The sequence below is a fragment of the Argentina anserina genome, chromosome 6 (genome assembly GCF_933775445.1).
Source record: "Argentina anserina chromosome 6, drPotAnse1.1, whole genome shotgun sequence".
In the NCBI taxonomy this organism is placed as follows: domain Eukaryota; kingdom Viridiplantae; phylum Streptophyta; class Magnoliopsida; order Rosales; family Rosaceae; genus Argentina; species Argentina anserina.
Genome location: NC_065877.1, coordinates 36401662 through 36425379, shown reverse-complemented (window position 1 = coordinate 36425379; position 23718 = coordinate 36401662). Strand labels below are relative to the sequence as shown.

General features: G+C 37.8%; 5 protein-coding genes across 6 annotated transcripts; 1 reads left to right on the top strand and 4 right to left on the bottom strand.

Annotated features, from left to right (window-relative positions):
• Positions 1-188: 188 nt before the first annotated feature.
• Positions 189-2440, bottom strand: LOC126799595 (cystinosin homolog). Its single transcript, XM_050526834.1, has 8 exons — positions 2241-2440; positions 1971-2103; positions 1574-1663; positions 1260-1384; positions 972-1014; positions 585-702; positions 433-482; positions 189-351 (listed from the first exon to the last, which is right to left on the bottom strand). The coding sequence occupies exons 1-8, from the start codon at positions 2360-2362 to the stop codon at positions 199-201; spliced, it is 834 nt and encodes a 277-aa protein (XP_050382791.1). The 5' UTR covers positions 2363-2440; the 3' UTR covers positions 189-198.
• Positions 2441-3317: 877 nt separating this feature from the next.
• LOC126799373 (uncharacterized) lies at positions 3318-5983 on the top strand. The gene is made up of 4 exons (XM_050526572.1): positions 3318-3837; positions 4374-4548; positions 5246-5523; positions 5645-5983. The coding sequence occupies exons 1-4, from the start codon at positions 3409-3411 to the stop codon at positions 5750-5752; spliced, it is 990 nt and encodes a 329-aa protein (XP_050382529.1). The 5' UTR covers positions 3318-3408; the 3' UTR covers positions 5753-5983.
• An 825-nt stretch (positions 5984-6808) lies between these two features.
• On the bottom strand, positions 6809-8611 carry LOC126798281 (succinate dehydrogenase [ubiquinone] iron-sulfur subunit 2, mitochondrial). Its single transcript, XM_050525198.1, has 2 exons — positions 7895-8611; positions 6809-7183 (listed from the first exon to the last, which is right to left on the bottom strand). The coding sequence occupies exons 1-2, from the start codon at positions 8566-8568 to the stop codon at positions 7009-7011; spliced, it is 849 nt and encodes a 282-aa protein (XP_050381155.1). The 5' UTR covers positions 8569-8611; the 3' UTR covers positions 6809-7008.
• Positions 8612-12513: 3902 nt separating this feature from the next.
• Positions 12514-13122, bottom strand: LOC126800116 (mavicyanin). The gene is made up of 2 exons (XM_050527406.1): positions 12936-13122; positions 12514-12836 (listed from the first exon to the last, which is right to left on the bottom strand). The coding sequence occupies exons 1-2, from the start codon at positions 13120-13122 to the stop codon at positions 12514-12516; spliced, it is 510 nt and encodes a 169-aa protein (XP_050383363.1).
• Positions 13123-13607: 485 nt separating this feature from the next.
• LOC126798235 (uncharacterized membrane protein At3g27390) lies at positions 13608-18116 on the bottom strand. 2 transcript variants are annotated; one of them, XM_050525132.1, is made up of 11 exons: positions 17472-18116; positions 17224-17358; positions 16634-16742; positions 16339-16534; positions 16101-16237; positions 15627-15915; positions 15148-15254; positions 14932-15058; positions 14539-14734; positions 14197-14440; positions 13608-14091 (listed from the first exon to the last, which is right to left on the bottom strand). In XM_050525132.1, the coding sequence occupies exons 2-11, from the start codon at positions 17315-17317 to the stop codon at positions 13827-13829; spliced, it is 1764 nt and encodes a 587-aa protein (XP_050381089.1). In that variant the 5' UTR covers positions 17318-17358; positions 17472-18116; the 3' UTR covers positions 13608-13826. The 2 variants fall into 2 exon arrangements, with proteins under 2 accessions (XP_050381089.1, XP_050381088.1); XM_050525131.1 differs by having other exon boundaries at positions 17224-17367; positions 17472-18115.
• Between the last annotated feature and the right edge of the window lie 5602 nt (positions 18117-23718).

The following is a 23718-nucleotide window of genomic DNA, read 5'->3' as shown; positions in this document are numbered from 1 at the left end:
GGTTGCCCTAGCGTCCACCGAATTGGCAGAAAGATCAGATGAATGTAAATACAATCAACTCTCATATTAGTTTACATACTTCATGAACCCTCAGCCAGCGAAAGTTTCAATCTGGTTTTTACTGTAGATAAAGTTAAAACAACACCATGAATGGATCAACGAAGCTTTTGTACATCTTTCAGCAGTAGAACAAAAGCTCTACACATTTTCAGATTCTTGGTGATCATCAGAACTGACAAGGGGCTCCAAGTTCTCCTTGCTGATAATCCTCTTAGGAGATATCAGTGCCTTTTTGGAAGGATACACAACAAAATGTTGGCAAATGAAAAGAAGATCAAATGATACACATATCTGCAATAGTATAAACCACGGTAAGAATCACTAGTGACAGAATATTTCTATTGATTAATGTCGATATTAATCTGTTCATACCAAAGATAGTAGTGTCTTCCCTATGTTTCCATAGAAGTTCACCCAAGAATCTGCAGGCACAAATCAAAACAAGTTCAAATGAATCAATTGGAGGCCATGCCAATTACTGCGACAGTTATGTTTGGTTAAGGTAGAGATGCGGCCGGGTGAACCTTGATCAATAGATTGTACGGCCATTTGTGCATAACTTCCCACTCCTCCCAAAAAATCGAGTAGAACAAAGAAAATACTTAGTCCATCTGTGCTCTTTCTTATGAAGTTCATGTATGCCTATATTGATTTCAAGGGGTGTATTAGCAAGCTCACTGTGGTTTATTGCAAATCTTAAACAAATACAAGTATACAATTCATCTAAAAGTTAACAACACTGCCCAATGCTATAGTACGTACTACGTAGTAAACAACATTAGACGTAGACTAGAGTTTCTATGTCAAATGGGAATCATATATCTAGGAAAGTAATGCATATATAGCCAGTTCCTATTCTCATCAGTGTCATCACCATGAACAATGTAATTGAAGCAGATCGAGTACTAAACCTGGGGAGTATATTTGATGACTGTCATAAAAACTTGAATTGAGCTGCAGCATAATCAAGTTAACTGAAGTTAGCAAGGAATTAATGCCATACGTACGAACCATTACTATGATTCAATTTCATGCTCCTTGAACATAATCCTAATTAAAGAACATGTATGTACATCAATTAACACATTTAGCAAAAACTAAATTTTTTTCATAGTACGTTGCCACTGACAGTAGTCACAGTACTAATATGAAACTCCCATCCAAATGTACGAAAATGAAAGTGAAGTGTATCTTTATACTTGAAGATAGAGATGAGCCAAAGCCAAGAATGAGTTGGCAGGGCTACGAAGAAACAAACTGCAGCAAACAGCCACACGGCAACGACAATTCCAACTGCGATTTTGGATACTTTCTGATTTCCCCGCTGTATACATAAAGTTCGCCATTGATGAACAATATTTAGGTCAGATCGATGTGAAGATAGCTTGTGCATGTGACAAAATGATCAGGAATGAAACTTGAAAGAGGAAACAATATGGTATGGAATATATGTCACAATGAAACTTGGAAACTTAACCAAGGATCGAGACTATATAATAGGAGATGTATTTACTTCATAGATCGTAATTTGGAAGAGGATAACTGCTGTCACAAAGACGGCATGAGCAGAGAAAGCAACATCATTTGCAGCTACAGGTATCATCTGCGCTGGTACAACAAGCAAAACGACTTCATCTTTTAATCACTAATCAGTAGTAGGATCAAAAGTAATATATGTATGTATGTGTTATATAGCTATTATATATGTATGTACTAAATAATTCTAATACCCTATGTACGTGTTAATTTGCACTAAATTAACTTAGCTAAAATATACTAATCGATCCTGTTTTACTTGGTTATGCCGGAAAATAGATCACCATTGCAATACCAAAGTTTTGCCGGAGATGCTCTAGTATTATGTAAATAAACGTAAGTTAAAAATAGGGCGGGAAAAATAAGTTACCAACCTCTCCGAAACCGTACTTCTCAAAGTACTGCTTCTGGACGGCGGAGCTGAAGTAGAGAGTGGCGTTGTAAATGAGATATGACGAGTGCTTTGTCAAATTGAGCACCACAAAGTCCATGCTCAGCCCCACAACACTGATCAGCACCAGTGAATCGCCGCCGTAAAAAACAAACAACCATCTCAATTCTCAAGTTAACACGATTAACTTCTCTCCGAACTAAGGAAATTGAGTCAAGGGGAACCACAGAGCACGGGAAGGAAATGATCAAACCTTTTCCGAAGAAAGTTCAGAATGACTTGGGGATAGAAGCCGACGGACCAGAACGTGACGGTCAACCACCCCAAAACTCTGTATGTGATCTCCAGCGGAATCGAATTCCATGAAGCCACCATGGTCGGAAAATACCAGTTCCGATCAACTCTCACTAGATCACTGAGCGGAAATCACAAAGAAACTATTTTACGAACAAACGAAAGATCTTATGCATAATTGCATAACGTTAAATTTAGAAGTCCTTATGCATAATTGCTTTAAATTTAGTGATGTTCTTACGTTGTAGAAGGCCAAACTGAAATGTGATGCCAAGCACCATTGCACCAAGCTAACTCGCCTGGCCTAATACCTTAGTTTAGGGCAATAAAACCAAACGTAAGATGTATGCTTCTCTTGATCTACATTCTACAACATGTAATCTAAAGTGCCTAGTCGATAATGAAAAATTGCATGTTCACTATCTTTTGTACCTCCGACATCTACCTATAGAATGCAATACGCCCCGACATAGGTCTTTGATTGCCGCCAAAGACACATCTTTGCTATGGTAGCTTCATTTTCTTCGAGCGCTATAATCGTTGTCAACAATACCAATAGATCATAATAGGTAGCTCACACAAGGTAACCTCATCAATCAACCGCCTCTAAAAACCTACAAAAACACACATATAATTTATGTTTCTAAATATATACACCATATTCGTTTCACAATTTCACTCTAACGAGTCTTGACACGAACACATTATGTATCTATGTGTAGTTTTTTATTGATGTGTACAGTGGTTTGTTATTGATGTGTACAGTAGTTTGTTATTATTAATATCGATTAACTCATTTAACTGGATTCGTTTGGGGTACATCGATGTATACCATACAGCAGGGGCTGAACGGCTGACAGAGACTGTTAGCTTTTGCACGCAGTAGTGGTGGTGAGATTATGCGATCGGATGTGTCGACGTACCCGTATACACTGCAATAGGATTGATTTTTCCATTTAACTGTGCATATATATATTTCTGAAATGACCCGAGAATGATAGTTGACCCGACCAGTAAAGTCATTACACCATCGGATCAAAAACCCTATAACCGAAAGTGAAGCTCACCTCACTCTGCTACCAAATTTCATTTCTTTCAAAATCTAAACTGAAACCCAAAACCCCAAAATGGCCAAGTTCCTCATAAACAGAACCCTAAAACCAATCCTCAACCTCAACCTACTCACCCCCCTCTCATCTCGCTCCCGCCAACTCACCTCCACCGCCTCCGCCGCCGCCGAGCAGCCCCAATCCGACGGCGGCGACTCCTCCTCCTTCACATTCTCATCCAATCATGATGACAGCATTCACATCAAGCCCGATTCCGTCAAGCCCAAAACCACGGCGGCGTCGTCGGTGACGATGCCGATGTCGTTCATGACGGGGTCGGTGGTGGGGCGGAGGTTCTACAACCAAGTCACGACGAGGAAGGCCGACGACGGGAACGGATGGACGGTGATGCTTGATTATCGGACTCTCAAGACTCCGTCGAAGAGACCCTTAAAGCTTCCGACTTTGGGTTTGGCCAAGGCTATTGCTGCTGAGTGGGAGTACCAGGTGAGTTGTCAAACTTGGGTTTCAATCAAAATTTGAAATTGATTACTTCAAGTTTGTAGAATCTTAGCTCAAATGCTTAGTGCTTCACTTGTTGAAGTTGGCTAAGGCTATGGCTCAAATGGGTTGCAAGCAAAATTTGAACTTGATTACTTGAAGTTTGTGGATTCTTAACTCAAAATGCTTAGTGTTTCACTTTTTAAAGTTGTGCTAATACTATTATTGCTCAAGTGGGTTTGCACTCAAAATTTGAACTTTTGTCTGCAATTAGGATTTTAGCCTTATAGATGTGTGATAGCTTAGTTCAAATGGGTTTACCTTAGTCAGTGTTTTTTCGCATTAGTACTAGCTCAGTTCATATATGCATGTAACAATAATGCAATAGTAGGAATGTTTGTTTGGAGATTGGAGTTATGTTATCTGTTTTGATTGAACTATGGCTTTTATTTGAGATTGTGTGTTGTCCATTGTATTGTTTGGAGCACTTATGTGTTATTGGGAACGTGGTGGTTGGGCTAATGGAATTTTGATGATTTTAGGAGACAGACGGGATTAGGCCCTTTACGATGCCGCTCATGAAGCTTGCTTGTACGGCACTGGAAAGAGTTCCCATCACACGGCATAAGGTTATAGAATTCTTGATTAATAGATTCAATCAAGATTTAGTATTTTGTCGCGCCCCAGATGACAATGTGCTGACGAGCGACATCCATGGTATGTTGCTTCTTCTCAGGTCATTGACACCTGTTCTCTTGAGTCTTCATTTGTGTCGTGTTTGTTTTAGGAATACTAATGCACCACTATCTAAAATCTGCTCCATTTCTTGGACAATCTATTGAAAGTTGTGTAGTCTTCTGCACTAAACAAGCTGACAATGACGGTGTTGCATAAGTCTTTATATGTTAACAACTATGCCTGTTTCACCCTTACATGTGCATCATCAGTTGTTCTCCATTAGATGGCACATGTTGTTTCTTCATAGTGTTCATAGCTTGAACATCATCTTATTAGGTAGCAGTCAGACAAATACGGATGCCATGAAGAATACAACGACTAGATAAACTGGATTCTTGACCATTTAGTTTAAGACCATGTATCCTCTTTTGGAACAATGGAGTGAAGAGAGCTGCTGAGAGTAAATGTTATAGCTACAAAAGCCCCTTCAAGACTAGTAATATCCATCTTACAAACTCGCCACAGTAGCTTGAATCAATTGCTATGATAATAAATTTTAATGGTATTTAAACCAACAGATTGTATTGGCTTGGACATTAGAGCATCACTGTTTTCACACATGGAAGCTTTCACATATGCTCATCCAAGTCTGTACATAGATCTTTTTCTTAAAAAATAGTTTGAAGGCAGTAATATGTCTATTGCAACTTATAGTGCCTCTTTTTTTTTTATGTAGAACGGCAAGTGGAAAAGATTGATCCGTTACTTAATTGGATGGAGTCTGAATTTGGCTTTAAGCCTGTTGTTTACTCCAGCTTTTTTGGTGGAAAGCAGGATGAGGGACTTCTAAAATCTGTAGAAACCCTACTGAAGAAAACAGATGAGTGTGAATTGGCAGCAATTGATGCAATTGCAGGAGCGGCACACTCCCTAACAATTGCTCTTGGATTATTTCGTGGGAAACTGCAGATTGAAGAAGCAATTGAGTTGATTAGACTTGAAGAAGATTTTCAGGTACCTATTGATCTTTATTTCTCTATACTCATAGATATATAGTATCCTTTGATAATCAGATTTATGTCATTATAATGGTTTCCCTGCGGAGTCTTAAATGAACCTTTTTCTTATTTTGCAGGTCGACAGGTGGGGTCTGGTTGAAGGTGGTCATGATGTGGATATTGCTGATCTCAAAGTACAGATCGCATCGGCTGCTGTATTCTTAGGTCTCTCAAGGAGGGTTTAATCTTAATACATCTTTTCTCCAGTTTTTAGTTCTTACTCTTAAATTTTTTCAATAGCTTAGCTGTTGGTGGGTTTCCTTTACAGTATTTACGATGTTATAGATGTGTAGAAGATACACACCAAGATGCCCGATATTTTGTGATATCCTATTGTTATGTGTAAGATCAGATTAATTCAGTGATGTAATAATCAACTCTGTTATATCAGTGCAATAAAATTTATCTCTTGCTATACAACATGGGTTTCAAAAGCTAGTTTGGAGGTAAAATCAAGGTTCTTCTTTACAGCATTGCACACACAATGGAGGTTGTTTCCTGATATCGCAATCACAACAGGCTGTGTCGCAATCGTTGTTGCATCCTGCAGAAGATTTTAGTTTAGAAACTTATATCCATCAAATTACTCAAACATATACGATTTTGGTTCATCACCTGTAATTATAACCAAAGTGTATTACTCAAGATCATGAGGTTTCATGAGAACAGAAGGTCGCCTGCTTGAACAAGGTTGGTCCTCACTTCTATGAGGAACGTACAAAGCAAACTAGCTAGCACCAACAGCTTCATTATCACCGCAGATGAAATGATGGTGAAAGCCTCTTAGTAGCAACCTCTTTTATAAAGGCTTGTATTTTGTTCAGTTTAGGAGAGACGAGAACCTAAAATGAGTCACAATCTCTGAGAATATGTACTATATAATGTATGAGAATTATATGTATGAATCATCCCATAAATGTGTGAATACAAGTATGCAATCTTTGCTAAATTTACTGTTGTATTGGTTTTTAAGGGGTATAGAACAATCATAGTAGTTGTGTGGCTTCAGTCATCTAACTACTACAGATCTACTCTTATTATCTTCCCAATGAACAAACACTAAAGCTCAATTGAGATACAATATAACCTTTCGAAGGTGATTACAGGAGCAAAAATGGAGGGGCAATGATTTTTTGTACATGTCAAATTACAGTGCTTGAGTATCGATATGGGATGTTAACAGCATTCTGACCACTTTGAAGCAGATTTATTGATACTAAGGAGAATTGAAAGTACTGCACTTGAGAACAAGATAACTAGTTAACTACAGGCTCCCAGGGGAAGACAAAATGTATAAACAAAAGCAACATGCTTCAATCCCATTTTATGAAAGGGATAAGAGACCAAATCAGTTCACAAATTATTAGCAGAAATCATAAAGGCTTCTAAAAAAATCCAACAATAACATATCAAAAGCTTGTATGAACTCAGAACTCAATCATTAGTGCCCTGCTGGCTGGAGATTCTTGATATTTTGGATCTGCTTTCCCGGGTTCAAGCCTTTTGGGCAGGCACGAGCACAGTTCAATATCGTGTGGCAGCGATATAGCTTATACTCATCGTTGATCGCATCAAGTCGCTCCTTTGTATATTCATCACGGCTGTCAACTATCCACCTGCATAACACCACACAATAGTTCAGCATTTTGTCTAATCTTTAATGGCCATCCCTCCAGAAAACATCAGATTAAACATAGTAGAGAATCAGTAGAGACATCATCTCAGCAATTCAAATGTCTCATATTCTACTTATTGTATAAGAAATTTCATTAGTATGACCTAATCACATAATATGCACTGAGGCTCACAAAACTGTAGCTTTTATGCTTACTGTGCATCAAGTCACACACCCCCGGATTCTCTAAAAACTAAAATTCAACATAGATGATCTTTATCTATGTTTGAGCTGCCCACGGCAGATAGTCATATGTCCATAACAAACAAAAACCACACTGCTGAATCTCAATCGCACACTAAAACGATGAAAATGAATGAGCTTCGACAAAACAACGCGAACAAAAACACATAAACAGAGAAACATTTCGCTCTGAAAACACATACTACACAACATAACCACAAACCAATTCTCTGGTGCTCAAGCAGCATAATTCACCATCAACCAACACAAAACATAACGACATCAAACAAAAGCCAAAAATGCAGCTACGCAAAAAGCCGAAACTATGACAATGCCACAAAGCAACAACAACAATTTCCACATCTCCACATAAAGCAATTAAGCTAAGCTATCAATCACCTGAGCTAAAATTCACTAAACTACTAGAGCAATCTATCATAAACAAAACTCAGCGTCGAAAAATCGATACCTATTGGCGTGGAGCAAAGCAGCAGGTCCCAAATAAGCCTCAGGATTCCACCAGTAGCTAGGGCAGGATGCGCTACAGCAAGCGCACAGTATACACTCGTACATCCCATCCAGCTTTGCCCTATCCTTCTTCGTCTGAAGAATCTCCTTTCCGGGAACCTCCGCCGGGTTCTTCCTCTTCAGCCACGGCTCAATACTCTTGTACTGGTTGTAGAAATTGGTCATGTCCACCACCAAATCCTTGATCACATACATGTGCGGCAGCGGCGTGATCGTCGTGGCGGCGCCGGCGGACTCGATCTTCGTCAGGCACGCCAGGCCGTTGCAGCCGTCGATGTTCATCGCGCACGAGCCGCAGATCCCCTCGCGGCAGCTCCGCCGGAACGTGAGGCTGGGGTCCATCTCGTTCTTGATCTTGATCAGCGCGTCGAGCACCATAGGGCCGCAGTCCTTGAGGTCGATCTCGTACTCCTTCAGCTCCGGCTTCGACGGCTGGTCGGGGCTCCACCGGTAAATCGAGAACGTCTTCTTCTTCGAGCTCTCACGCGCCTTCGGGACCGACGCGTCCGTCTGCGGCTCCGACGCGAAGGCCCGGAGAACGACGCGCCTCGCCGCCGGCGATGAGGATGAGGTTGAGATTCCGGTGAAGGCTCGCCGTAACAGACCCGTCGCCATTTTCGCAGTCAGAGAGAGAGAGAGAGAAAATCTAAGTCCAAAGCGTCGAGGCTGAGAGAGTGGGGGTGATAGGGGAAGTAGGACTGTGTGAAATGACGGGAATGGGGCTTTTAAATGTTCAGGTATATAGGGGCTTATTTGTAATTGCACTGACGTGATTAAGCCGTGATTAGTATTTAGGGTGGTGACGTGGCTGGATTATGAGCCGTGTGTAAAGGTAGGAGGCGTGGTTGGATTATGAAGCAGTCATTTGGTGATCAATACGTGGAAGCGAACAATTTCTTCAGTGCTTGTTGCATCGTGGACGGGTATGGGCCGAATCCCTAGGCGGCTGAGGTTTTGTGCCACTAGAAATACGCGATTTAAAACCCACACGAAATATGAAACTTTCTCGAGTTAGATTATTAATGTAGCGAAATACTAACAAGCAAGTTTAATCGGTTTAGGAGAAAGTGATGTTTTTGATTGTGCAATGACTTAATCATATTTTCATCATAACTCTTAACAAAATGTGTTACACGACGATCATCTTAATAAGCTAATTGGTTCTTATAATTAACTAAAATGTCTATCTAAAGAAGTAATGTTTATAATTCATTTACACATTTACATGATGTATGTAAAGAATATATGTAAATAACCTTATTAACCAACAAATATATTGTGTTTTGTTCGTTTTATTCTTTTTCGTATTCGACTATCATTATCGACTTTGAATTTAAAAGTGAATAAAAGATTTACTTAATCATGGGACTCAATATTAAAGGTCCAAAATGATCATATCACCAAAGGTTGATTACCCAAGGCCAATTTACAAGGATTAAATGAACTTCTATTTATGTTTTAGAGAAGTTTCTTTTGGTGGGAGGGTTGCCTAAACATAGTTGAAGAGATAAAGGGAAACTATCTTGTTAAGAAACCGTGCCTATTCAAGGTTTGGACAACTAATATTTACACAATGTGATAACCATTTCCTTTTCATTTTTATCGAACTTAGCTAGCTACTAATTACTTACAAATTCATACCCACGTCCATACAGGCTGTTTGAATAAACAAGAACCCTAGGACTCGAAGGGAAAAAACTACTACACCCTTTGTTCTTCTGTCTTTCTCATTCCCACATTCTGGCTCAATCAATTGTCTTCATCCCTCTTTCAAAAACCCTAGTACCTTATTTGTTTTGATTCTTTAACACTTTGTTTCATGGCATCGGTAAGATTTCAATTCCTGGACAACACCGGCCCCATGTTCATCTCTTTTCCATTATAATTTCACTTCTGTCTACCTGTAAGTTTAAGTTAAACGTGTTGTTATTGATGTGCAGCACGATACAGTAAGACCTCTGCCGAAATTTGGAGAGTGGGATGTGAACAATCCAGCCTCGGCCGAAGGGTTTACAATCATATTTAACAAAGCGAGAGACCAGAAAATGAACAATGAAGCCGGGAATTCGAACTCGACCATGCCTACACAGAAGCCACAAAACAACTGTAATGATGCCCCAAAGGTACGTATTATTAACCCCCAAGTACTTATGAAACTAATTAGTACTTTGATTCAAACGAATGCAATAGTTTTGGTTCCTCGTTAAATGTTTTTTTTGGTTTTCTTATTTGTTCATGCAGAAAAAGTGGTTTTGCTGTTTATGATCGAAATTCATCTGTTGGCTTGATCTGGTGTGTACTGAAACCTATATCGATATCAATGCTAGCATTGCATCAGCAGCAGCATTGTGGCTATGCATTAAGATTAATCTACTTGTTGCGAAAACAACGAAAGACTCCCTCTCTCTTTCCTTTGCGATTCCTTCAACTCCTGCCTAGCCTCCTTCCAAATTTCCATGTTGCCCATGCACTTCTTTGGTACTAGTCTACAAATTTATCTAATATTGTAGGATCGATGGTTCAGAATTAGGGTCTTCTCTAGCTAGGTAGTACGTACTTCTGAATTGCCAATTTGTATTAAAGATTGATTGTGAATGTGACTGTTGTACCAAGAAAACTGGAAGATGTTATGCATTAACTGCATGCAGGTCTATATTCTTCAGTAAAAGTACTGTAAAACTGGCCATTTAGAGATTCCAACATAAATGTATCTGTAAACTGAGTCAGTTTTAATTGTATACATGCATGCGTGGCCAGTACTATATATATTTCCAACCAAACAGAAAATGAAGATATAAGATTAATTTGAGTAATTACCATTTAGAATGCAAGCCCAGTACAGTACTATCTTATTCCCTCTACCAATCCCAGGACAACAATGTTCCTCATTCAGAAGCTTCCGTTGCATTCTGTTTGGCCAATTGAAGCATAGAGAGGGAAGGGTGACGACTAGTTCTGGTGAAGAAGAGAGGGAGGGACTTGTGGCTGTTTTGATGAGTGAAGCCAGGGGAGTAATTTCTCAAGGTTTTATTATATGCTGATGAGTGATGAGGGTAGATGAGCAAATAAATTTTCTGCAATGGGACCTTCCGGCGCGGCCTTTATGTTGTTATAACACGTCTGGTCCATGCTGACGATCGAGCTAGCAGCATAGGTTTCAGGCTGGATAGAAAATAGTAGTAGTAATACTGTAATATTACATTTTGTTTGAAGCTGTTGGTGGTATTCTATATGGAGTTTGGCATACACCCAGGAAAGCGTGGAGCAAAGACGACGTACAGATACTGAATGTGATGCACCCACAAACAAATTAAAGCCTCGTCTCCGATGTTATGTACCTCAACTTTAAGTGATCCATCTTTTTCGTTGAACCCTTATCCCCTCAATGTATTTAAGGACTCCTCATGAATAAGAAACTAGTCTCCTAAAGATGGCATTTGTGATCACTCATCTCCCTCGACTGATTCAACAAGATTTATATGAATTAGCTGGTATAGGAAGGAGACTCTACCTCTCTGATAAATGCAGTAAAAGGTGTCTGCTCTTCGCCTCTTCTCCGTGGATCATCTCTTCTCTGATCCGAGACATCAGGAATCTCCTCTCCTCCTTTGATCATTGCTCCATTGACCACATTTTCAGGGAAGCCAATTTTCTTGCTGACTCTATTGCTGCCTATGGCCTCACTCTTGATGAGCCCTGCTTCTGGAATTCCATCCCTCAGCAGTCAGCAGGCTGCGTCGGCCCTTCTTCTAGACAGCTCCAATTTTGGCCGCCCTCTTGGCGGTATGTTGTAATTAATTTTCCTTTTCTGTTAAAAAAAAAAAACAAGTTTTGCGAACATAATAATTAGGCATTTGCTTCTTTGCTGTTGATGGCTTTGAAGGTCTATTTACAACTATAGTGCATCGTATGACATAAACTTCTAATTCACAAGATACGCTATATGCTTCTAGCTAGCTAATTCATGGTTGCTAGTCACATCGATCAAGAGACCCATCTTACATGATCTCCTTCTCTCACAAGGAAACACCTGGTATAAAATACCCCAGAGATTGATGTAATTTGTGTTCAGCAGCTTCGATTCTATAGAATGCATGTGCAGCTGGTTTTCATTCTCAATTGTTTGGTTTCTCAATGTGGGAAAGTACGTACTCTTTCTGTCTGTCATCAAATTCATCCATACTCTTCAGCCAAAAAAAAAATTCATCCATACTCCTAAATGAGTTTGCATGGACATCGTTTACAATTAGCTAGCTAGCAATTGAGAAATGAGGTAATTAAACAATAAATAGTTAAATTGTGCTTAATTCCAAACTAGAACGTTCACGAATTCAAATAGTACTTCAATAGCTAGTGAAATGATGAATGAACAAAATAAGACTCAAGACATGCAAACGTAATACTTGATTGATCCAAAGTCCAAACTATAGACTAGATTGATTAACAAATGAAGTAGATAAATCTATAATCTAAACTGACAAAATGACCGAAATGATTAGACAACATTAACATCCTAATTATGAAAGTTAAACAAAGGATCAACTTAAAATAGCAAGAGCCCTAGAACACAACAGAAGCAACATAGAACAAAACAAACTGAACAAACACAAGTTTGGACCCTCCAAGCTCGGAAACCGCAGCTGGATAACCAGCCGATCTTCCACCCAACCAAGACTCCTCATCGGACGCCATGACCTTAACGATCATCCTCTGCCCCTTCTCACAGTGTCCGGCTGACCCACTGATGAAGTAAAATGACCCCGAACGGTCAAACCTGTAGACAGTGTTTCCATCGTTGTCGTAGAATTTAGGATGGCTTGAATCGCACTTCTTGTAGTCCTCTTCCGATACCTCCATCACTGAATCCTTCTTGTACTTGAATCCTTCACATATATAAACAAAACAATGTGAAACAAAAGAGAACTGCATGCAAACCCAGAACGATGTTTCTCCTGGCAAGATTACTACATATAATTACTTACGAATGGCGCTGCCAACTTGAAACCTGTTTTCCGAGGCCCAGTCGTTGTAGACCTTGCTGTCATTGGCCGGAGGGACAACCCAACCTTGAATTCCACCAACCTGGAACTCGAAAGCTGAGAAAACCAAGGAGTTCCCTAGAGAGATGAAGATGACGAGCCAGAACAGACTTGTGTTAAAAGCAGCCATTGGAGATTTGGAGGGTTTGTCAGTTTCAGAGTATAGTAGCTCTCTCTCTCTCTCTCTCTCTCAGAAATACGCAAAGCTAGAAGAAGACTAGGTGAAATGTGATGTGATTATGGGAGTGTTGATGAGGGTTATTATATAGACGACGAGGTGAAGCTGTGGAAGAGGTAGTTACTCACACTATCTCAGATAGTGGGGGAGGCTACGTGACCCATGAAGCTGGGGACTTGTTCTGACTCGGTCAGGTTTACTACCGTTGTTTACATTTTGCTTTGCATCTCACTGTACGTGTGAAATAACTGTATATGTTTCCAAGTTGAGAAAGTTTCTTTCAAACTGGAACATTAGGTTTGGGACTAGAACTATAAAGAGCTTTCTGTTTTCCGGAGGAAGATGGAGCAGTTTTATATAGCGTCTTCAGTAAAACTGTAAAAGCACTTGACATCATATTCTTCACCAATACTGTCAATGCCAAATCCAATACCAGCAAGAGGAAAATGAATTTCAAATGAAAAATTTACAGCTGTTTAATCATATCAAATGATCGTATCTGATATTCTGCTTACAGTGATTATTATATATTTTGTATACAGCACAATGAAATAATATACATATCAAATTCCCCGTCCCAATTTTGAACAAGGTAACGTTGTGGAATGAACAACGCTAATACCTAAAGATCAATATGGCTTAAGTAGAGCATTTCACTATGCAATTGTAACATCTCTTTCACCTTTTTGTGACTCTGGATCACCCCCGTGATAGCTTGTTTTGTTTGTTAAACTAAAAGATTTCTGACTGAACAACCGGGCGAAGGCGCTCTTTGATCTTAAAACTGTTTTAGGTCCACCGCTTGATTTGCTACTACCGTCACTATTCTGGCCAAGTTCATCAGATAAGGATTTGACAAGCTCCTCAAACCGACGCCTATAAGTTGGATACCTTGAGATTGATTTGGTGATACCTTGGAGCCTGACAAGATAATGGTAAATAAAATAACCAACACCAACAACAAGGAAAAAGAAAGGGTTTAAGTATATAAGATACAAAAGCTTCTCTAAGTAGTGCATTTGTTACCTTCGAGCCAATGCATCAAGTTCAGCCTGTTTACGCTCGGACTCGGGTGGTATGCCGATGTTTGAGTTTTTCAACCTCACAGAATCACCACTCAATAAAACTAATTTGCCAAGGTACAACTCTTCTGACCCAGTAAGCTTTTCTGCTTGGATCTGATCTTTGATGATCAAGAGAGGGTTGAGAAACCAATCAAAGAATGTGTCTTTTGGTCTGTTTGAGCTGGTTATCTCAGTACAGTTGTCAACTGCATCAATCAAGTATAAAATCAATATCAAGTACAGTACAAATCTAACTAAAAACAATAGCCTGGCAAGATTGAAAATGTAATAGCATTTCACATACTTAACAATATACCAGCCGAATTGGCTTTTGCAGATCGCAGGAGTGTCTGAAGAAGGCAACAAGCTGGCAAGCCAGTGCTAATAACTCTACTGCCTCTACTAGACTTGGCATCTTCAAGGTCTTGAAATGTTATATGTCCTTCAGAAACAAGGATTTCTCCGTATCGCTTGCATTCCTTAAATAAGCCATCCATTACCTGCATTAACCATAAGGGTTGTTTGGTCCTATGAGGGCTAGAGAGTAGAGAGGAATATTTTAAAAAGTCAAAATTCTACTCTATTCCATTCCACTCATCGCACAGAACAGAGAGCATTTCAGTTTTCACTCCAGTAAGCGAGAAATGTATTTTACTTCCTTTAAAAAACAAAAAAAGTATTTTACTTGCACGATTACCTCAAGGGCCTTCAACTCAACCATAGGGGAATTGAATGAGGGAGCAGTTCTCAAAGATCTATGCTTTGAGAAAGAAGGTGCGCGAGAGGTAGTCCGAAGCAATTCAGCCTTCTTTCGGTAGGTCAGCCTGTCAATACAAAAATATACAATAAATGCACATATATAATGCCAAAGTACTCACACCCTATAGCAAAACTTTCAACTGCCGAGTAAAACCTTGGAAAGCAGGACCCTTCAGGCATGTCAAGGATATCATTGCTGTACTCATCGTAAATGGCTAAGGATGTAACAATATAGCGAAGCCCCATATAAAGTGACGACTCCTGTAATCCAAAGGTCATAAAATCTTTTAATACTTACAAAGTGTCGTGAGACGATTTCAAGGTATATGTCATCTAACATGGCATATTTTCATTGTACCCAATAAGAGATGAGTTAATAATATATGGCACTGCAAATCAGTTCAGTCTTCCCCAGAAACACCACACCATAACATCTATTTTGGGTTCTTTTTGGTACTGAAAAGGAATATGTACAAAACCCAGTGTGGAGAGGGGGATGCTTTTTTCTTCCAAGTATATGCATGAGCAACATAACTATCGATAGACCTCAAGTACAGAAGAATATTCATCATACAGAGATACTAACAGTTGCATCAAGAATACGGTAAAATGGGGGATGGCCAAAGGAATAACCTGATAAACTACCACTCCAGCATAAGCGCCAAGAAATATACTGGCCACCATAGATCCCAAAACTGCCCCAACAACAGCTAATGGCCAGACTAGGATAGCAAGACCTGCAAATGGAACACAGATTGTTTCCAAAAAGGGGCCCTCCCGACCAATAAGGTCATGAAACAAACGGTGCCACCCCTTAAATAGCATGTACAGGCTTTTGCACAGGGCAATAAATGAGATCAATGGCATATCAACCATGAAACCAAGGACCCCTGCTAGAACAGCCCCAGGAAGATAAAGCAACCTGGACAAGATATAGAAAAGCTCTAATTATGAACTATGAAATGTGACTAATATCCTTAAGCAAAAAGATAACTGGTGAAACCAGAAATGGCAAAGAGAAGAGCTTTCATTCATCCACAACTTCCAAAATTACTTTTCAAATAGAACTTAAACCAGCATGCATTTTGAGAGCAGAGCAAGCCATACTTGATTTCATAATATTTTGAATCTGGATGACCTTGAGTTTTTATGTCATCCATAACTGAGAAGTATGTATGGTAACAGACATCCCTAAAATCCCTCACAATAGTGAAGCTCCCCTTCACCGTGCTCACAGTTCCATCCTGCCAAATGACGAGAAAAAAAAAAACAGAAGTTTCATAAGGAGGCAACAAGAGAAGGACTGGTGGAAATAATTGTAAGAGCTGAATAAGCAAACACATACGTACAAGCAGTGGTACAACTGATTGGTCTTCCCTTCTCCAACAGCTTGAAAAGTTTCAAATACTGGTGAAAGTAAGCCATATGCTGCTCCACCCAAAATACTTCCAACAATTCCAACCACAGGCCACAAGATCAATTGGAGAGGTAATATACTTATGCAGGAAACAATCTTCAGAACTGGCCCAAATTGTTTAGCACTGCTCATATTCAGAAGAATCATAAGAAAAGTATTCCTACAATACTATTTCTTTATAAATGAAACAAAGAATAACGGAAACAGAGGCAGAGGAGTGCACCTGAAGATACAATAATAGGTCCAGACAAAGTGAATTGGCCAAAGACCCAATATGATAGCTGTGTTTCCAATTCCAATGATAAGGCATATAAATGGACACAAGACAATACCTGAAATAAAACTTTGATGTTAGGTTTGAAGATTTACCCCTCAAGTGTATTCATCTATCAAAGGTTCAAGCAGAGTAACTTAACTAATCAATGAACTCATACTACAGCATCAACTAAGCGTTTGCATATATCAATTCATAGTCTAATTTCTCTAAACAAACTTCAAAGTTCAAATTATATGTTTAAGAACGGTAACATTACAAGTCTGAGAACAAAAGTTCCATCTCCTTAGATATGTATGAAATAGCTACTAAAGAAAACGTTCTAAGAAGAAACCAAACAACTGGCAAGCCCGGCAGTATAGGATATGAAAATCAAGAACTTAAAACCAGTATTGGATTACAAGTTCATACCACACTACACACACAGACACACACAATCCTTATTTTCCAATCAAATTTGCAATAAAACTAAATCCAAATCAATGAGGAACGCCAATCAGTACAGGAAAGAAGCCAAGTTCCCAAAATAAAGGACAAACCTTTAAGAGTGCCAAGAATAAGAAGCCCAATAAAGTAAGGTAGAAAACAGATAAAGTTCCACAAAGTAGCCAGAAACCCAGTTGGAGGTTCCATCTCCCTCCTTACTTCTCAAGCAAATCAGATCCCCAGGATCCCTGCAAACACTAAAGACATCATCTTTAGTAACACAAACAACACAACCATAAAAACTACATCAAACCCAGTAACCAGAACCCAACTTGCTGCAAAACCCGCATCAGAAACTTACTTCAAATCTCGGATTCACTCTTCTTGCTGACACCAAATGACCATTTGAGCAACTCACAACTGGATGAGGCCTTAGTTTTTTTTAAACGTAGAACTTAGAAGGAAACATAACTGAAACAAAAATACAAATCACAACGACAGTTGGAAGAAAACGGTTTTTAGGGTCTGAAATAGAGGAAGAGAAGGGTGGATTAGATGAAGCAGTTACCATCAGAGAATAACAGGTAAGGAATTTTAGCCATTATATATGCAAAAAGATTGGATTTTTTTTTGTCAGTGGATTCTACTTGAAACCAAAGCAACTTGGGTTCTCTCCCTATTATAGAGAAAAAGAAGGAATAGAAACAATAAAGGAAAATGAGCTGTTAATAGCACCACAGCACACATTCGTCATGTTACCAGAAGTAAATGACCAGAAAGAAACAAAATTTTGATCTTTCTAACTTTCTGGCTCGCTCAGATAAGTGGGAACCTGTCCATTTTTGGGAAGATCTAAAATTCAGTGTTTGTGAAGTCCAATGAATCCGCGAGTGGTGGTGTATTGTTGTCTTGCCGAGGAGGTGTATGTGGTTGTTTCGGATTTTAGTTATGGTATCAGATACGACTGCTCAGGTGGCTTGAGGACTAGACTGACTGCAGCATTGAAAACTTGGATTTGAATTCTGGATTAAGTGGATTTCTGGGGTTAGTATATTCAGAAGCATCAGCTAGTTATTATTTGAGAGCGATCGATATCATCTGCACATTTGGTTTGTTGATGGGATTGTGTACAGTTTGACTATAATTAAGTCACTATCCAATGAATTAAGGAAAAACGTAGCAACTAATATACAGTTTGACTGTTGTCTTTTAGGTGAATCGACTATGAATGTTTCAGAATCATTGATTGGAGTGTTGAATGTCAGTAAATTAAGATGCTTTTTTTACCACAAAAAAGATATCAAAAGAGATCGTTTGCAATACGTCGATCTATTTGGTGGGTGGGGCGAAAGTGTTTTGACAAAATCAATATTATTATGGATTAGTTTCTAAACTTATAAAATCTATTTTAAAGGACCGTCGTTAATCGTGAAAATTAAAGAAACTCAACATGTCAATATCATTTAGAGAAGATTTTATTATCATGTTTTAACTTTCTTGTAAGGAAAGACATTTTGAGGTTTGCATAAGCAATAGCATGATTGTGGTGTGTAAATAAAGGCAGATGGATTACAAAGAAAACCTACGTATACCTCCGTTACATTTACATGTCCTTATTATGATGCTGAATTAATCAACATACTAAAGTTGAGAGACAATCATTTAGATATCGAACTCAAAATAGCATACTAAACTCGTGTGAGATTGTCAAATGCTCGTTAAGAAGAGATTAGATACTGTCATTCTGTCAATATCACTAAGTTAGTGGACATTCCATACACAAACATGACCTACAAGTAGATATTGGAATGGAGTGTAGTGTACGTATTCAGAGCATGAGTTGCCATCGTCATATACTAATATGTCCATATCACGCTCCACAACTTCGAGGCAGCATGATTAGAAAATGGATGACCTTATGGTCATCGAAACAGTTGTAGATGCACTCCTTTTATTTTTTTACGTTAATTTCACCTTTTCTCTCATCTTCTTCTTCCTTTGTCCCTGATTTATAGCTAAGCTATTAGGACGAAACAAATCGCTCTTATGATTTTGAAGAAGCTCAGCTTTGAGGGGCTCATCTAATCATATATACAAGTTTGAAGGGAAAGTCGGCATTGATGATTCAGAGTATAGTACACTTGTTCAGTGTCGTCAGTGTTTGTGCCCTTTTGGACTAAATGCTTCAGAAGAACACTGGTACGTAATAGAGAGGTTTTTGTGGATGGAATGGAAGTAAGGGCGGAACCAGGATTTCATAATGGATTGAGTAGGAAAAAAAATTACGATTATTTATTAATTATATATAGAAATTAGGGGTGATGTAATATTTAAAATTTAAATTTTAACACTAAAATTTAGCTAGAAAAATAAGTTTTTTTAGTAATTTGAGATAGTAGCCCGTGTGTAGCTACGTCCTTTTAAATGAGAGAGGTGCTTATCAATGAACCTAGGATTGGTGACCAGGGGACGTACCGGCCAGTTCTTAGAGACGGACTTGAATCGCATAAGAGATAAAGGAGGCAGAGTTAATACTTAGGATTCCCTCCATGTGACGGATCATCACAATACCAGAGGCAATCTTTGGTAATCAGCGAACTATCTAACATTCTACCTTGGTCATTATTTCTTGTAAGTAATGAATTCCCTAGCTTCTTGAATTCAAAGCAATGAATGAGACATAGAAAACAATCGGTGGACTATAGTATTAGTCTATTAGATATTTCGTATCAATGATTCGGTGCAGTGTAAACGACATGAAACATTGAAAATAAATGATTGAATTTTTGTGAGCTAATGGAAAACAAGAGTAATAATTCATGTGCAAAGTATGTTCCTCCTAAGGAGAAATTTTTATATGTTACCGTAATACTACGTGACAATGTCTAATAGTAATTATTACCTGTTATATTTCGACACGTGGATTTATTACACTAATATTATAATTTAATATATTTTTATTATTCGTGAAATGACATTCATAAGTATTAATGATTTTGAACTAGGATGTCAGGTTTATGGTTTAAAGTTTAGAGTTTAGGATATAGGGTTTAGAGTTTATGGTTTAGGGTGTATGGTTTTAGAAATAGACCTAAAATAGTCTTTGACAAAATAGCTTAAATATAATTTTTTTAATTAAATCTTGCATGTTAAATTGTAATTAAAATAGTAAACTACTATATATTGTCACGTGGTGCTACGATAACACTGAAAAATTTATCCATCATAAGGTCACGTTTGGTTCACATAATAGGATTAAAAGGAAAACATTTATTGAGATTTTCCATAAGCATGGGAAAATTCCCCTCCAACAATTTTCCCTTCTGGTATTTGGAAATGCCAGGAACATATATATCATTATAACAATTTGCCAATACTAACCTCAACTATTCATCAATGAAAATGAGAAAAAAAAATTGATTAGGGACAATTTGATCAAAAAACTCTGTTATCTCATCAATAACTAGTTGGGAAACTCTTTCCGTAGATTGGGTGGATGGAAGCAATTTCCCTCTTATTTTCCATATCTTTGAGAACCATTTTCCCTTCAAGCTTATTTCCAATTGCTTCCAAACACTGCAAATGAACCATTTTCCCTTCTCAAGGCTGTGATTCCTTAAACCAAACGTGGCCTAAGAGTAATAATAGGACAACGACAAAATGCAGGGCACCTTGGTTATTTACTAATAAAACACATCAAGCTCAAGCTAGAGCAGTGTTGCATATAAGATGTGTCAGCGATTATGTTTTAAAAATCCGGAAATGTAAATTGAATAGGTAGCAAATTGCAGCCCATGCAACTCTATTATTGACGCATAAGACACCTCTTTCGAACTTGATGCGCATAAAACCTCCAGCTATATCTTCTGATATGCATGCCAACAATTAGCAAATCTTGTGGGATGCGTGAAAAGAATCAATCTTGTGCTTAACTCCTTAGTATTCATCATCATCTTCTTTTTTGTTGTATTTGTTATGCATGCTTGCTTGGTTTCAGCAAATCAATCTTATATATATGAATATATCTACGTGATTTTGATCTCAATGTACATATATAAATTAAGTGTACGCTAGTTAAGTAGTTATTTAACAGCCAAAACGTACTTATAGTAATTAGCAGGTGATCTTATTCAACTATTTAACTTTTAACATATAGGTGCTAGCAGTAGCATTGCTCATAGCTCTCACTCAAACAGTCAAATTTGTATCGATCATATCAATGTTGAACCATACTTTTGTTATTTAAAAATAAGCAAAATTTATGTAAATTAAGTTAAATGCATGGATTTGGATAATAATGTACGTATATAGTTGTACTGTTGTTAGGAGTGACAAAGACTAATCACGTACTCGAGCTACATAATAAATTAATAACTTAATAAGTGAATGGGGAGAGTACAAAATGTCTGATAAATTATCTTAATAAATTCCGGATCGACTTATAATTGAACTAGATAAACAAATTAAACATACGATTTTTCTATTTCGCATGCATTAAAAATGAAGAACTCCTCGATGTTTCACCATATACAAGCAAAGTGATTCACTAAAATGGATGTTTTTTTCACCCCATGCCCCGTAGATACTAGGATGCTATACAATCTACTTACAGACCCATTTCACATGGATTTTAGACTTTGTGTGCTTAGCATTTTGCGGTACTATATCTATATATATATATATATATATACACACGAGGCTTCTCAGGTAAGGAGATCTTTATCTTAGCTTAAGGTACGGATTTTCATTTTTGACCAACTTTTCGATCGAGTTTTAACATTTCCACCGTCAAATATCTAGGTAATAACGTATAGATCATCTCCACAAAATTTCAGCCAATTCCATAACCGTTAAGGTACTCATAACTGCGATTTTCTACTCAAAATATGAACGGTTCAGGTTCGGCAAATTCGATACGTTCATTGGTTTTGATTCGTTCGATACCTTAACGGTCATGAAATCGGCTGAAATTTTGTGGAGATGATCTATACGTTCTAACCTAGATATTGGACGGTGGAGATGTGAAAACGAGATCGAAAAGTTGGTCAAAAATGAAAATCCGTACCTTAAGCTAAGATAAAGACCTCCTTATGTGAAAAGCCTTATATATATATTTGTGTGTGTGTGTGTATGGTTCTCCAAGCCTCATTATACCTCTTCTACGATGATCAACAATCAACATGTGGGGTGTCGTTTGTCGATCGCCATAAGCTCTCATATATACACATTTGTTTCACTCTTCACCATGTGCTAGTATGGGATCGATCTATGCTTCACTTTCCTGATCCAATGACATATGAATCAGTAACGTTGCTAGTGCCTGTTGGAAATTATTAGTGAATCTTCCCCTGATCTATGAACTTTGGGTTACTATCCCTTAATTTAGGAGGAGATTAATTTTTTGAACAAATTTAGGAGAAGATTCTTGTTTTTTCATCATCTTTAATGTTGATTTCTAGGTCTAGGCCAGTAGCTAATAGTTTTCAACATGTTGGAGGATCGGAGCTAGCTAGCTAGAGATCTTGGATGTACATTGTTGAATTGAAAGGAAAGATCGAGAGGCCGATTGATGTCATAGTTAATTAGTATAATGAATTAAGATATGTACGTATCTTTAAACTAGCTCTATCCCCATATAAGCACATGGTTTGATGCCTTAGAGAAATTTAGCCAACCACCAATATGAAAAGTAAACCACCCAAAACAAATTAGTCTTTAAACATATATAACCACCTAACAGAACATCAAAATCCAACCAAACTTACGAAAACTTGCAAATGAAGACAAACAAACCTAGCTTTACTGTTAATTAAAGAAATGCAACATACATTCCATAGCCAAATAGTTATAAGAAATCGGATGTATGGCTCCTTGTTCTGCGAGGGTAGCTAATAGCTTAATTAGGCGGCCCTTAATTGATTAGGAAGAACATGCTAATCGCACCCTTGATTTACAACAAAGTATATCATTAAGATCAACGTTGACATATTTTTCCCAAATTTTTTGTTCCGATGATGATCTTTTGTAGAAAACAAGTTTAAGTGCTGGTATCCTTATCTTTTCTCCGGAAAGTAATATTCCAGAAATTATCCCTTCTCCAAAAAATAAATTTCAGAAATTAAGTAAATATAAGTTCACGTATATGCATATGAAATAATTTGGGAAAAAACTATATTGATGTTCATTCATAAACAAGTTTGAGTGCCGGGAATCTTTATATCCCTCCCCATCTAGAAAGTAAGAATTCAGAATCCTACATTACTAACTAGTAAGAACATCTCCAACAGATTATACATTTTGGAGGAAAATGAAGATTTGGAGAAAAAATGTCTATTTTTCACTTCAACAGCTTCTTCATTTCATTCTTCAAAATAGAGAAATAACTGAAAGAAAAGAGTTGATTCTCTAAATTTGCAGCATTTGTAAAAAATTTGCATAACCAAATATTAAATGTCTGCACTTTCTTCAATAACTCAAACTTATATTACAACCAATAAAAAATCTACAATAAATATTTCAAGTCAACAATATAAAATTATGAAATGTATTTTAGTTATGATAAATAAGAAAATATAATATTTAATTAAAATAATAAATGTAAAAATCTA

Coding starts and splice junctions, on each gene's coding strand:
- LOC126799595 (XM_050526834.1), bottom strand. CDS start 2,362: ATGGTGGCTTCATGGAATTCGATTCCGCTGGAGATCACATACAGAGTT. Junction 2,104..2,240: donor CTGAACTTTCTTCGGAAAAG/GTTTGATCATTT, acceptor GGTGCTGATCAG/TGTTGTGGGGCTGAGCATGG. Junction 1,664..1,970: donor AGAAGTACGGTTTCGGAGAG/GTTGGTAACTTA, acceptor GTACCAGCGCAG/ATGATACCTGTAGCTGCAAA.
- LOC126799373 (XM_050526572.1), top strand. CDS start 3,409: ATGGCCAAGTTCCTCATAAACAGAACCCTAAAACCAATCCTCAACCTC. Junction 4,549..5,245: donor GCTGACGAGCGACATCCATG/GTATGTTGCTTC, acceptor TTTTTTATGTAG/AACGGCAAGTGGAAAAGATT. Junction 5,524..5,644: donor GACTTGAAGAAGATTTTCAG/GTACCTATTGAT, acceptor CTTATTTTGCAG/GTCGACAGGTGGGGTCTGGT.
- LOC126800116 (XM_050527406.1), bottom strand. CDS start 13,122: ATGGCTGCTTTTAACACAAGTCTGTTCTGGCTCGTCATCTTCATCTCT. Junction 12,837..12,935: donor TCAAGTTGGCAGCGCCATTC/GTAAGTAATTAT, acceptor ATATATGTGAAG/GATTCAAGTACAAGAAGGAT.
- LOC126798281 (XM_050525198.1), bottom strand. CDS start 8,568: ATGGCGACGGGTCTGTTACGGCGAGCCTTCACCGGAATCTCAACCTCA. Junction 7,184..7,894: donor GCTTTGCTCCACGCCAATAG/GTATCGATTTTT, acceptor GGTGTTATGCAG/GTGGATAGTTGACAGCCGTG.
- LOC126798235 (XM_050525132.1), bottom strand. CDS start 17,317: ATGGAACCTCCAACTGGGTTTCTGGCTACTTTGTGGAACTTTATCTGT. Junction 16,238..16,338: donor AGTTGTACCACTGCTTGTAC/GTATGTGTTTGC, acceptor GTCATTTGGCAG/GATGGAACTGTGAGCACGGT. Junction 14,092..14,196: donor CTTGATGCATTGGCTCGAAG/GTAACAAATGCA, acceptor TTATCTTGTCAG/GCTCCAAGGTATCACCAAAT.